This window comes from Corylus avellana, chromosome ca3 (assembly GCF_901000735.1).
Source record: "Corylus avellana chromosome ca3, CavTom2PMs-1.0".
Taxonomy (NCBI): Eukaryota; Viridiplantae; Streptophyta; class Magnoliopsida; order Fagales; family Betulaceae; genus Corylus; species Corylus avellana.
Genome location: NC_081543.1, coordinates 17639403 through 17653449, shown reverse-complemented (window position 1 = coordinate 17653449; position 14047 = coordinate 17639403). Strand labels below are relative to the sequence as shown.

The following is a 14047-nucleotide window of genomic DNA, read 5'->3' as shown; positions in this document are numbered from 1 at the left end:
TTATTATTATTATTCAGGTAGTATGTCAAGTATCCATCAAAGAAGTCATCCAGTTTCACCCAAGACATAGAAACATATACATCATACTCTCATGTCATAGCCCACATACTATGTGCTAATATGCTTGTGTCAGATCAAATCAAACATGTGAATTCTCAAATGCCTAAAGTAAGTAACCAAACTTAAAAACTCTATCATCAGATCCTGTATTCAAAATTTTAAGCTCACCAATGAAAATCAAATCACAATTTTTGTTTAGATCAACCAAAATTTTAAGACAAACATGAACATACATTTTTTCAAAAATGGGACAAAGTGTGTGTAAATGTCTCCCATACCCCCAAACTTAAATTACACATTACCCTCATGTGTATAGATAAAGGAAAGATCATATTAGGGAGATGAGAAAACTTAGCTGGAATCGGTATGGCTCATAGCATACCCCAAACTTGAATATAAGCACACTTGTCCTTCAAGCAAATAATTGATACTCCAACCAAATACCAGTCAAGTGCAACACATTGTTGTAAAAAGTATAATCAAAGAATGAACATGGAACAACAAAGGAAAGGATAAAACCTGGATGGAGATCATGGACCCTAGCCTGATGGAGGACTTGAGTGCATAGGGCCAGCGCTCGAACCTATGAAGCTGACTCATTTAGTCAAAATATATGGGATCCTCCAAGCCAATGGAATCCTCATCATTGAAGCGCTTAGTGCTCTTTGACTTTTAAGTTTAAACTTGAAGCAGCAATCTTTTCTTCTCTTGGACCAAAGAGAATGAATTTTACCTACAGAAAGGTAATTCCAATTGTCTGCGGATTGGGGTGGACTACTCTAAGTCTTCTCAAACAATTTCTCATATGGAAGGGAATCATGAACTGGAATAACATGAGGAGAATACTGAGGGAGTTTTTCTATCTAGATGGTCTCTTTATGCTCATCACATAGCCTCACCAGACTTCTCTCCTGGACTCTCGGTATGTCTAGAATAGGAGCTGATGTTGAAGAAGTCTTAGTGCTCACTTCTTTTTCCCAATGTGGTTCTTGTAGAACCTCAATTTGCTCTTCCTTCCTCTCTTCCACTTGATTTTCAACCACTTCTTCACTCTTAAGTGTGAGGATAGCTTGCTCATGATAGTAAGTACACTCATCCTCCATGTAATGTCCATTAGGATTGGCCACCAACTGACTTTGAAACTCTTCTTCTTTTCTATTGAGGATATCGTCTATCTTGTAGATGGATTGCAGCGGTTGCTTACCGTCCTCCACTTGGCTTTAAATTTGTTGAGAAGTGCTGAAAAGTCATAACTCTCTGGAGGTGGTGGCTCTTCTTGGTATTGTTGAGGCTAATAGATGGGAGATGCCTTCTCTTCAGCTTCTATATTAGCGTCGATGGATTGCAACAGCTGAATATTGGCTTTACTGTGGTTAAGAAAAGCTGGCATTGTTTCTTCTAAGTTAGAACTCTTTGGGGGAGGCGGTTTTTCATGGTACTGCTGTGTGGAGCTAATTGAGAGGAATATGATTGATCATAAAACGCGGATATGATTGATGGTTCAGTTTATGAAATTGTGGAGCATGATTTCCAGGAGCTTGAGCTTGCCATGAGAGATAAGAGTGTTGGTTCCATGCCGAGCTATTGGAATCAGAATAGCCGTCGTTCCCCGATCTAGAGAACGATGTGTTCATATGCCCATAAGAATAGTTAGAAAATTGTCTTGTTGAAGGACAATCTCTAACATGGTGATAAGGGTTATGGCAATATGAACATGGTCCATGGGGTGTCGAAATGTTTTCCCACATGAGTGAAAACAAAAATAAAATAACAAAAAGAAGTTAAAACCGAAAGGAAAATTAAAAATAAAAAATAAAAAATAAAAAAAAAAACTTATGAAGATGCAAACTCGACTGATCCTGCATGAAAAGAAAAAAAAAAAATCAGATCCATAATTAAAACAATTTCAATGCTGCTGTCCGAATGAGTGATCAATCGCACTAGTTAGTGCGCTCGATCGCACTCTCGATCCCCTTGGAATGGGCGCTTGAGCGCACCTCCATAGACAGCACAGAAACTGCGAAAAACCAGAAAACATAAAAATTAAAAATTAAAACAAAATAAAATAATCTAGAAAAAAAAAAATTCTAAACAACATTAAACAATCTCTGGCAACAGTGCCAAAAACTTGTTGTGCAAATATCCACCTAAATTAATAGGCAAATAAATGTACACTTTACTCGCAAGTGCATAAGATCAAAACGATAGTATATGGTGCAAGTATGAGATCATTCCCACAAAGATTGTTGATTTGGTTTAAAACAGTTTTTCCAAATTAAAATACCAAATTTGTCACAAAATTGATATAATTAAAAGAGATAAAGATAAATGAAAGTGTTAGGGGTTCGACATCCACCACTAATCAGACTAATTAAGATAACAAAATGCCAATGTGTCAATCATACCGGTATATTTAATGCTTGTCAACCTAAGGGCATGGGTGTATACTCTTTAAGCTATTCATCTCCCTAAGCAACGAATTAGGCATGGTTGTCTACTCTAATTCTTTTCTTTCTCAAAAGATTTAGCATGGGTGTCTACTAAGCTGTTCTTTAAGAAAGCATAAATCTATGGAAATCGACAAACACATGAAGCCTAGGGTATGGGTGTCTACTCCCGGTTATCCATGTTGATTAATCCAAGAACCCCAATGACGAGATTCCTTGTCACTCTATTAAGCCAAATCACTTACAAATGGCATATTGAGATACAACAAGCTTCAATTAGTGCAAAGTAAACTAACACACAATCATGAGGCTTCAAAATAATTTCAATATAAATGAATCAATATCTCAGAATATCTCAAAATTTATTGGACTTCCTATCAGATGAAACAACCAAGGCATACATTTTTTTTTTTTTTTTTTGCAAGCTGTGTAATGCTTAGCTCCCTTAAGCTTTCTAATTGACCCATGTATCGAGTGTTAAGCCAATGACTCCCAAACCAAATGGCTTTAGGGCATTAGGTGTGAAGACACCTCTATGGACTTACTAACTCGAGTCAAAAAGGCTATGAAGCTAAACTAGCCATTTTATTTATCAAACCAAAATTCTCACTTTTTGACACGAACACTCACTGCTTAATGAGGCAAGAGGTTTGGTTACTCTGTGAAAAACTCAACTTGATTTTAAAAAAAAATATAATATAAGCATGCCAAGGTTATTCATCCAATACGTCACCCAACTGAATTCAAGACATTGAAAACAAATATAATTGGTCTCAAATTTCATACCTCACAAACATATGCTAGTGTGCTCAAGATAAAACCAAATTGAAACAAAAAGCACCTCATGTTGCCAAAAGTAAGTAACAAGACTCAAAATTCCTAAGTCAAATGATCATGTGTTCATAACTTTAAGCCTACCAATGAAATTCAAACCAAAATCAAAGCTCAACCACATGCTTAAGAATGACATAACAACAATAATGGAACGTGTTTTGTTCTTCCATACCCCCAAACTTGAATCATACATTGTCCCCAATGTATGTATAGAACTGAAAAATAAGATCAAGAGTATAGGAATATTTGAATGAGCAGATACGGGGCATGTCATACCCCCAAACGTGTATGCAAAAACACATGTCTTAAGAAAGAAAGTGATGCTCCAACCAAGAAACAATCAAATGCACTCATTGTTGGCAAAATATAATCAAACTGTAAAAAAGAAACAACAATTAAGAAGATAAAACCTGGAAGGAGATCATCTACCCTGATGAAGTGAGGAGTCGAGCGCACCGGGCCTGCGCTCGATCCTATGAGGTAATGCTGAATTTATATCTGAGTTCCAAAGGATCTTACCTCAATCGTTCAGAAGTCCAATCAAGCTCTTCCATCCCTTCTTCTTTATGACCATATAGCACTCTACAAGGAATAGGACTCCTCTTAATACCCCAAAACTGCTTCTATCAACTGGAAGACCTTAAGACTCCTCATGGCAACACTCAATGTGTTTGTCCCGAATTGGTTCAATGATCAATCTTTTATCTTTATGGGGGTTCTCAAAAATTGGGGCAGCCAGGGAACTTGATAAAAGATTGTCCACCCCAATAAAGTCAACTTCAATAATCTCCAAATGAGGTATGTCCCTAGTGGGGTTGTCAACAGGTGGTGGAGTACTTGAAGTGAGAGGCATCGGCTCTGGTGGGTTGCTCCATGATGGGGCTTCAGTTAGAGGATCAAGAGGTGGATCTGCAATAGTTTCTTCAATGTCATCCAAGAAGAAGCATTCATTTTGATCAGGTGCATGTTGGAAGGCATTGAAGATGTTTAGTCTGATCTTCATATTCCCAAAGGAGATCTCCATCACTCCGGTCCGACAGTTGATGCATGCATTGGCTGTGGCTAGGAAAGGTCACCCGAGGATGACAGGAATTTGCTTCTCCAGATTCAGGACAGGTTTTGTGTCAAGACTATGAACTCAATTGGATAGTAGAACTTGTCCACCTTGATGATAACATCTTCCATAATACCTCGGGGTTTCTTGATAGATCGATCAGCCAGTTGCAAGATAGTAGTTGTGGGTTTCAATTGCTCTAAGCCAAGTTGCTGATACACCGAGTAGGGAAGCGGATTCACACTAGCTCCTAAGTCGAGGAGAGCTTTCTCAATCTCAGTGTTTCAGATGATGCATGAAATCGTAGGAGCTCTAGGGTCCTTGAACTTTGGAGGAGTGCTATGCTGAATCAAGGCACTCACTTGCTCGGTGAGAAGGACTTCCTTAGGAATGTGTTTCTGATTCTTCCTCTTTTGAGTGCATAAGTCCTTGAGAAATTTTGCATAAGCCAGAATTTGCTTGATGGCGTCCAAGAGTGGGATGTTGATTTTGACCTGCTTGAAGATCTCCATCATGTCTTGTATTTTCTCTCCTTGTTTCCCGAGTGGGAAGGTGCCTTGAGACGCTCTGGGAATGGGACCTTGGGCTCATATGGTCTCTCAAAAGTGGGGGCAGATGAAGAAGATGCCTCAGTGTTTACTTGCTTACCCTTGTCTTTTCGCAGATTTTGTGGTGCCTCAATTTGCTCATCTTTCTTTTCTTCTACACGATTGTCAACCTCTTTCCCACTTCTTAGTGTTGTGATAGCTTGGACTTGCTCCAGATGAGAGGTACTCCCTTCTACCATGTATAGTCCCTTAGGATTGACCACTAGCTGATTGGAAGCTTCCCATCTTCCCTCCTATTGAGGGTATTAGCCATTTGTCCAACCTGAGCCTCTAGCTTGGCAATGGATTGAGAGTGCGAGTTCGTTGTCTGATTCATCTCGCTCACAAGTTTCAACATCAGATCCTCAAAGTTAGAATCTAACCTAGGAGATGGTGCGGCCTGGTATTGCTGCTGTGGAAGAAGGTTGATAAGACTTGTAATGACCCAGGGAAAAGCACTAGCCACATCTGCGCTATCACCCTAAAAAGACTAGTCAATTTGGAGCTTCCATAGAATTCATTATAAAGCCCAATTTTACCTAGTAACTAAGCAATGTGGCACTTAACACCCATGACTATCTTTATAAACAACCCACTCTATGTGGGTTTCTTCTCATCTTTCCAATATGGGATTGGGGTGTTACAAACTCCCCTTCTTAAATTCCTAAAGTCCTCGTCTGGATCACGTCATGCAGTGCTCCAGTGCCACATGAACTAGCATTACTAGGTAGCTTTGATACCATTTATAACATCTCGATACTTCTCTTCTTTTATCTAGTAAATAAATTTGAGTGTTATGTTGAAATAATCTCACACAGCGAAAAAAAAAAAAAAACACTGTAATTATCAATACAAAACAATACCGTTAAAATACTTTTCTTTATACAAAAATATCCAAAGCTATGCTGTACAAGGCATTTATACAAATCTAGCCAACTGTCTAAACTCTAGACAAACTTCACCAACTTGGAATCTCTGTACATCTCAAATATAAATCTCTAATCACAACTGCACAATTATCTTGACTTTCCATTCCTGCAAGCACTACAAAAATTGTGAAGTAGTGAGTCAATTGATTCCCAATAATATAAATCATTGTTGAATCGTATATATATGAAAAGGTCATACAAGTTATAAAACTACAAGAATCCGTATTATTGGATATTAGTATCGTACTTAGTAAGTAAGAATACTTACAGTGGGTTACGGGAATGAATCATCAAAGGTAATTACTTGTTGAACTCATTCTGCTGCAATTAGTCCTTACCCAGAAATCTCCCAATCACTGACTTTCTCTCTCTCGCCCAAATTCTCTTTCTTTCTTCCTCTCAATCTCCTTTCTCTGACTTATCTCAATCTCTCATTCTCCCTCTTCTCTGGTTCGGTTGAGGCAAGAAAGAGAATTAAATAGGCAAAACGGAGGAAAGAAAAAAAAAACGAAAAGAAAAATAATGGGAGCGGGGTCTTGGCAAGTGGGGTGGGGAAAGTAGGAAAAATAGGTAAAGAATGAACAAATCATCTGGTCTTATAATCTAACTCCCACTAATTCCAATTTATTAGAATAATATAATAAACTCTCCAATATAATTCTCATATAACTTCCACTAAAAACCTGAATCCAACAAAATCATTACTCAAAACACATTAAATAAATCATCAATTATCATATCTCTTAAATCACCCGATCAATATATAATCTCTCATATCAAATCAAACCTTATGATATAATAACCTCAAATCAATATTCATTCCTATAATATTCATAGGATCAAATAAATTCCTTAAGAATAAATATCCTTACCTAATATCATCAAATAAATATCTCCAAACTAAGACTTTTAAAAATCTGGGGATATAATAACCTCAAATCAATATTCATTCCTATAATATTCATAAGATCTAATAAATTCCTTGAGAATAACTATCATTACCTAAGATCATCAAATAAATATCTCCAAAATAAGACTTTTACAATTTGGGGCGCTACAATCTTCCCTCCTTAAAAGAATTTCATCCTCGAAATTAAAGCCCATAAATTATAACCTATCTTCAAATTGAGCGACCTAATTTAAAACAAATCACACTTAAACCATAACTTACCTAAGTTATCATATAACTTTAAAATTCAATCCATTCATAGAATAAATACCATAACATGTTCCATACCCAGGCGATGTGAGAAGCCACAATCACTCTTCTTGGGCACTAGTGTCACCGTTGGCAATCCTTATGGAATTTCTTCATTCTCGGCCTTTAACTTTGGCCCTTATAAATCTCTTGGCGTCCTAACTGACATCCTTATAATATAACCCACTCTTGTCATCACCAACACATGTCCACTAGCGACCCTCATAGGCTTGTGCACGTTTTCACCATCTCAGGCTGGGTAATGCTCTGATACCATTTGTAACGACCTAGGAAAAAGCACTAGCCACATCTGTTCTATCACCTCAAAAAGACTAGCCAATTTGGAGCTTCCATAAAATTCATTATAAAGCCCAATTTCACCTAGTAATTAGGCAATGTGGGACTTAGGACCCATGACTATCTTTATAAACCACCCAATCTATATGGGCTTCTTCTCATCTTCCCAATATGGGACCGGAGTATTAGAGGACTGCCTGTTAGATTGAGCTTGATTATGTAGTCCTGGGGCTGAGTTGCCTGAAGCTTGAGCTTTCCATGAGAAGTTACCTAGTTGTGAAAATGTTGCATTGACTTGCTCATTAGAAACATTAGAAAAATTCCCAGCAGAGGGACAGTCAGTATCTTGATGAATAGGACTAAGGCACACTGAACAAGGGTCATACGCTGAGGTTATGTGAGAGGAGGTGGCTACCACTACCATAAGTTGGTCCATCTTTCGAGATAGAATGGCTATCTTGGAGTTTACACTAATACTAGGCTTTCTTATCTAAAAAAAAAACCTTCAGCCATAGGGGCCTTGGGTGCAGGTCGCCTACGACTCCGTGAAGCATAGTGTGCAGAGCTATCACTAAGGTTTTCAAAAAAGGTCCATGCTTCATCCTCACTCCTCATCATAAACGTCCTTCCACATGATGCATCAACCATTTGTCTATGAGGCTCTGTGAAGCCATCATAGAAGATTTGGACCAGCTACCATTTTGGGACAGCGTGGTGTGGGCATGATCTAATAAGCTCCTTCAATCTCTCCCAGATCTCATGGAATTGCTCACCCTCATATTGGGAGATACTAGTGATAGCTCTCCTAATGTCATTGGTTTTTCCTATTGGGAAATACTTCTTCAAAAATTCATGTTGCAATTCAACCTAAGAAGTGATAGAGTTTGGTGTTAAGGAGTGGAACCAATGCTTGGCTCTTTCCTTGAGGGAGAAAGGAAAGAGACACATCCTTAGGGCGTCCTCAGTGAATCTAGTCAATTTAATGGTAGAACATATTGCTAGGAATTCATTGAGGAAGTCGTAAGGATCTTCAGTGCTAAGCCCTAGAAAAGACGGTAAGCTTTGAATAATACTAGGCTTAATCTCATAGTGGGCTACCATAATGTCCGACAGTCTGAGACATGTGGGGGAAGTGTATGTGATAGGGAGAGTGATCTCTCAAAGCCACAGGGTTACCATCGCCCATGGTCTCAGTGGGAAGCTCTCCTAGCAAATTAGAATTCCTTTCAGCTCTAAGTTGTCTAAGAGTGCGTTCAATGTCGAGGTCACAAGTAATTAAAGGCAAAGATAGTGAACGGTGACCCAACATAAACCAAAAAGGAAAAAAAGATAAAATAAAATAAAACAGAAAATAAAAACTAAGACAAAAAATTAAAGCTCACAAATGGCCTAAAAATGCAGCTTTAGAGTGCTGGAATTGAGGTGCTGCAGCTTCTGGAATCTGGTAGGCTAGAGCTGGAGTGCTCGATCGCACTGTAGGGTGCGCTCAAGAGCACTGCTGCTGATAAGAGCGAGCACGGGCGTGAGGGGCTCGAGCGCAACTTGCTGGGATTAGGCAGGCTGCCGTATGTGCGCTCGATTGCACTGGAGGGTGTGCTTGAGCGCACTAACGATGTTGGGCTGCGCAGCTATGGGCCTGAGAGCTGAAAATAAAAATAAAAAATAAAAACTAAAAGAAAAGATTAGAAAAAACTAAAATAAAAACAGAAAATAATTAAGCTAAATTTAATCTTTAAAACTTTATAACAAAACCGTTTGCAGTCCCCAGTGCACAACAGTGCCAAAAATTGATGTGGTGTTTTCAAAGCAAAAATATATCAATAATAAAATACCACTCACAATAGTACGAATCCCTGTAGGATAGGGCTATATTGAGTGTGTCGAACCTCAAGGACTGCGTAGGTGTTATCAAGTTTGCAAAATCAAAAGTAACTTAATTTAAAAGATGATTGAGTTGTTTTATAACTAAAGTGCGTGAGAATAAATAAGAATTTAAATATAAAAGAGAGTGTAGGGTATTGAATTCACCTATATCCTCACAATAATGGTTAATCATATTTAGGGGTAAATATTAAATACCCCCTGGGGTTTCACTTTATTTTTTTTCCCCCCTAGGGTTTAATTTTTATCATATGAGGTCCTCCTGGTTTTGACAAAAGACCAAATTCGTTCTTCCGTCCATTGACCGTTAGTTGACCTAACGGAACTACACGTGGACCAATTAGAAACTGACACTTAGCATAAATTCCACGTCATATATAATGACTGTATAGTAATATGCCACCTAATTAAAAATAATAATAATAACGGATACAAATTTTAAATGTTGGGTTTTATTTATTAAAAGGGTTTAACAAACAATTAGATTGATTAAGGGTTCAACATAAAACAACTAATTCAGGGTGATTTATTTATGAAATGGACGGAAGAAAGGAAAGAAAATTTCCAAAACAAATGCAAATCCCCGACGAACCCTAGCAGACGATCAGTCCAACACCACCTCGACAAACACTAGCAGACGACGACCCCAACACCACCCCGACGTCCTCCCCACTTTCCGGCGTCGTACGGCTATCCGGTGTCCCCCCATTCTCCGACAAACCCCAAATCCCCGACGAAGGGCAAATCCCCAACGAACCCGAACTCCCCAATCTAACCCCAAATCCCCGACAAACCCCAACTCCCTAGTTTAACCCCAAATCCCCGACGAACCCCAACTCCCCAGTGTAACCCCAAATCCCCGACGAACCCCAACTCCCCAGTTTAACCCCAAATCCCTGACGAACCTCAACTCCCCAGTTTAACCCCAAATCCCCGACGAACCCCAACTCCCCAGTGTAACCACAAATCCCTGACAAACCCCAACTCCCCAGTTTAACTCCAAATCCTCGACGAACCCCAACTCCCCAGTTTAACCCCAAATACCCGACGAACCCCAACTCCCCAGTCTGACCGACGAACTCATCTTCTCCGACAGACTAACGAGCCCATCTGCATACCCTAACTCATGGTATGTTATTTTGGGTTGCTTTTACTAGTTTCCAGTTAAATAATGAACAACTATACATGTATTTAAATTGTTGGTATGGCCTCTACTGCACGTGTTATTAGATTTGTTGTGGTGGGGTTGCTTAACAATGAATACTTTTTTGGATTGTTGTTTGGTTGGTGGACATATTGATTGATATTCAACTTTTATGCCTACTTTATTCGATGGTCATACTGCATGTGTTCATAACTTTTGTTGTTTTCTGCATGTAAAGTTTTTTATTCTTGTTTGTAGTATCTTGAGTTTTGGAATTCTATCTAACAAATTTTATGAGTAATTTATTTAATCGGCCTACTGCATGCATGTGTTAGGGCCTTTTGTGGTAGACTGAACAGCATAAAGTTCTTTTTTTCTTGTTTGTATTATATTGAATGTTGAATTTACTGTTTTAGGATTCCTAGGGTTTAACTTGTACGTAAGATTCCAGTTACTGAAATGACTAAAATACTCGTTTGTTGCCAATGTACAGAAATGGCTGCATATATTGTTGATATTTTCATTCACCATCATGGATCTTTTAGTGAACCAAATTTGGAATATGTGGGAGGCAATGTGATGACTGTAGAAGGTTTGGATGCAGACAAGCTATGTTATTGGGATATAATGAACATATTGGAGGATTACTTGGAGTACAACTATGGAGACATACCAAGGTTGATGTTGTACTACAAGTTTGACGATGAAACCAATGATATTGGCATACGTACATTTACTAACAACAACGACATCTTGAATATACTCAAAGAATTGGCTAGTAGGAAGACAAACAAATTGCATGTATTTGTGACTGATCATATAGAAGTTCCAATTCAAGTCAGGTCTCTAGTGATGATGATTTCTCATTTACCTGCTGAAGAGACTGCAAAACAGACTGTAGAACAGCATGCAGAAGAGCATGCAGAAGGGTCTGTAGAAGAGCCTGTAGAAGATATTGTAGAAGAGCATGCAGAAGAGCCTATAGAAGAGCCTGCAGAAGAGACTGTAGAAGAGCATGTAAAAGAGCCTCCAAAAGAATATGTGCAGGCTGCAAATCGAAGAGGTAGGCCTAAAAAATGAATTCACACTAAGGGGGGAGAGCATATGTCCGACTTGAGTGACTTTGAAGTAACGAATGGCGAGGAAGAGGACATTTTCTTAGAAAAGGATGAAGCACTTATCCGTCAAACTAAGGAGGAGACAACGAAATGGTTTCAATCGTGGTATCAAACAGAGACATCTAAGAATGTTGGGGATATTTCAAACGAGCCAGATGAAGATGATAGCAATAGTGATGGTGGCATCTTGAGCATAGATAATGATGATGGGAGTGAAGGGTCACCGAGACATGTTAGAAGGAAGTATCCTCAGTGGATGCCAAAGGCAGACTTGAAAGAGATAGTAGAATTGTATATTGGGCAGGAGTTTGTTGACACCCGCCAGTTTAATGATGCATTGCAAATTTTTGCTATTCAAAATTCTTTTGACTACACCTACATGCGCAATGAGAAAACAAGAATTACCTCCATTTGCAAAAGAACTTGTGGATGGAGAATACATGCATCGTGGTCGTATAAGAGAGACTGTTTCCAAATTAAGAGTTACATTAAAGAGCACAATTGTGGGACTCACTACTACAACAAGAAGGCATCAATCAAGTGGGCTGCAAACCGATATTTGGAAATCTTTCGGGACGAACCGAATTTTAGAGCAATTGCATTGAAGGAAATGATCAGAAGGGATTACAATGTCGATATGACTTTGTCGTCTTGTCACCGAGCAAAGAAGATGGCATTGGGTATTTTGACAGGGAAAAAAGGTGATCAATATAACGTGTGCGAGAGTATGCAAATGCATTAAGGAAGTGGAATCCTGGCACATCAGCTTATATACAACGGGATGGCATATTCTTCCAACGAATGTATGTGTCATTGGCAGCCTACAAGAGGGGGTTCTTGGAGGCATGTAGACCCATGATTTGTGTCGATGCTTGCTTCTTAAAGAGCGAGTTCGTTGGGCAGCTGCATGCAGCCGTTGCGAGGGATGTAAATGATGACATTTATCCACTAGCATATGATATATGTGAGTGTGAAGATCAGCATACATGGACATGGTTTCTGAGCTGTTTATTGGAAGATATTGGCAATCCGCGAGTACACACTTGGTCATTCATGTCTAATCGACAAAAGGTATAAATAAGTTGAATATTATATATTGTTTGTATTTTGTTTGATTAACAATTAACATGTTTTATTTTGTATTGTTAATCAGGGACTGCTCAATGCCATGGAGGATTTGATGCCTGGTCTGGAGCATCAATTATGTCTCAGGCACTTGCATGCAAACTTCAAGAGACAAGGGTTCAAGGGCAAGGCATACAAAGATGCTTTCGATGGTGCAGCTCGGGCAGCTAACGAGTTGCAATTCAAACACTACATGTCAGTCATTAGAGGTATGAGTGAAGATGCATTCGATTACATCAGCAAGATTGATCCAAGAACATGGTCAAGGCATGCATTTAGTCATTATAGTTGTAGTGATATATTAATGAACAATACTGCCAAGTGTTTCAATTCTTGGATCCTAGAGGCAAGAGATAAGCCTATCTTGGGATGCATGGAATTAATAAGGTGGCAACTAATGGCCAGGTTCGATCAAAAAAGGGCTGGAGCATAAACTTCAAAAAATTTGATTTGACCTAAGATGGTGAAAAAATTGGAGAGAAACAAAAAGGTGTCAAGAAACTACATTTGCCATTGGAGCAATAGATTGCAGTTTGAGGTCGACCATAGTCATGAGCTTAGGAGGATTGTTGATCTAGGGAGAAGAACATGTGGTTGTGGTAGATGGCAACTCAATGGTATTCCATGGCCCCATGCAATGTGTGCAATTTATGTACATAGGGAAAACCCTGAGCAGTATGTTAGTGAGTGGTATTCAATGCATACTTTTAGGAAGTCATATGCCCTCGATATATATATCCAATACCATAAGATTACAAAGAGTGGCCAATTGATGATGATGTGGAACCTATACTGCTCCCTATACCAAAAAAACAAAGCGGTAGGCCTAGAAAGGTGAGAAGAGTTGTGGAAATTGTGGTCAAATGGGTCACAATGCTAGGAGTTGCCACGAACCAGTCAATCCAAACAAGAAGATTTGGCCTAAAAAGGTTGTGAAAGCAAAGCCAAACAATGAAACTGGTTAATTTTATGAACAAAATTATCAAAGTATTAATGTTGTCTTTATTTAAATAGTGAGCATGTATTTATGACATTGTTTGTTCATATGGTGTAGTGGGGAGGATCACAAGCGGCAGGAGAACCCACCACCACTGTCGACGACACAGGTCCAATTAGCCAACTAGCAAGAGTGAGCATTGAATTAAGTATGTCTTTAGTTTTAAATGTCTTTAGTTTTAAATGTCTATTGTTGATATGGATGTTCATGTATTTCAGATTTGAGGATCACAAGCGAGAGAGCAGTTCAAAGCCCGATCATGTTTAGGACAGTATAGGGCAACTCAATAGATTATTGGGTTTGCTGATGCTTTTTGATGTTTGGATAGTGGATCCAATATTTTGACTTCATTCTGGATGTATTTTGGATGTACGTA

At 38.8% G+C, this 14047-nt stretch overlaps 1 protein-coding gene across 1 annotated transcript; it reads left to right on the top strand.

The window, feature by feature from the left end:
- Nucleotides 1–11535: 11535 nt before the first annotated feature.
- LOC132174219 (uncharacterized) lies at nucleotides 11536–13895 on the top strand. The gene is made up of 5 exons (XM_059585911.1): nucleotides 11536–12250; nucleotides 12370–12620; nucleotides 12703–12941; nucleotides 13729–13780; nucleotides 13890–13895. The coding sequence occupies exons 1-5, from the start codon at nucleotides 11536–11538 to the stop codon at nucleotides 13893–13895; spliced, it is 1263 nt and encodes a 420-aa protein (XP_059441894.1).
- Nucleotides 13896–14047: the final 152 nt, after the last annotated feature.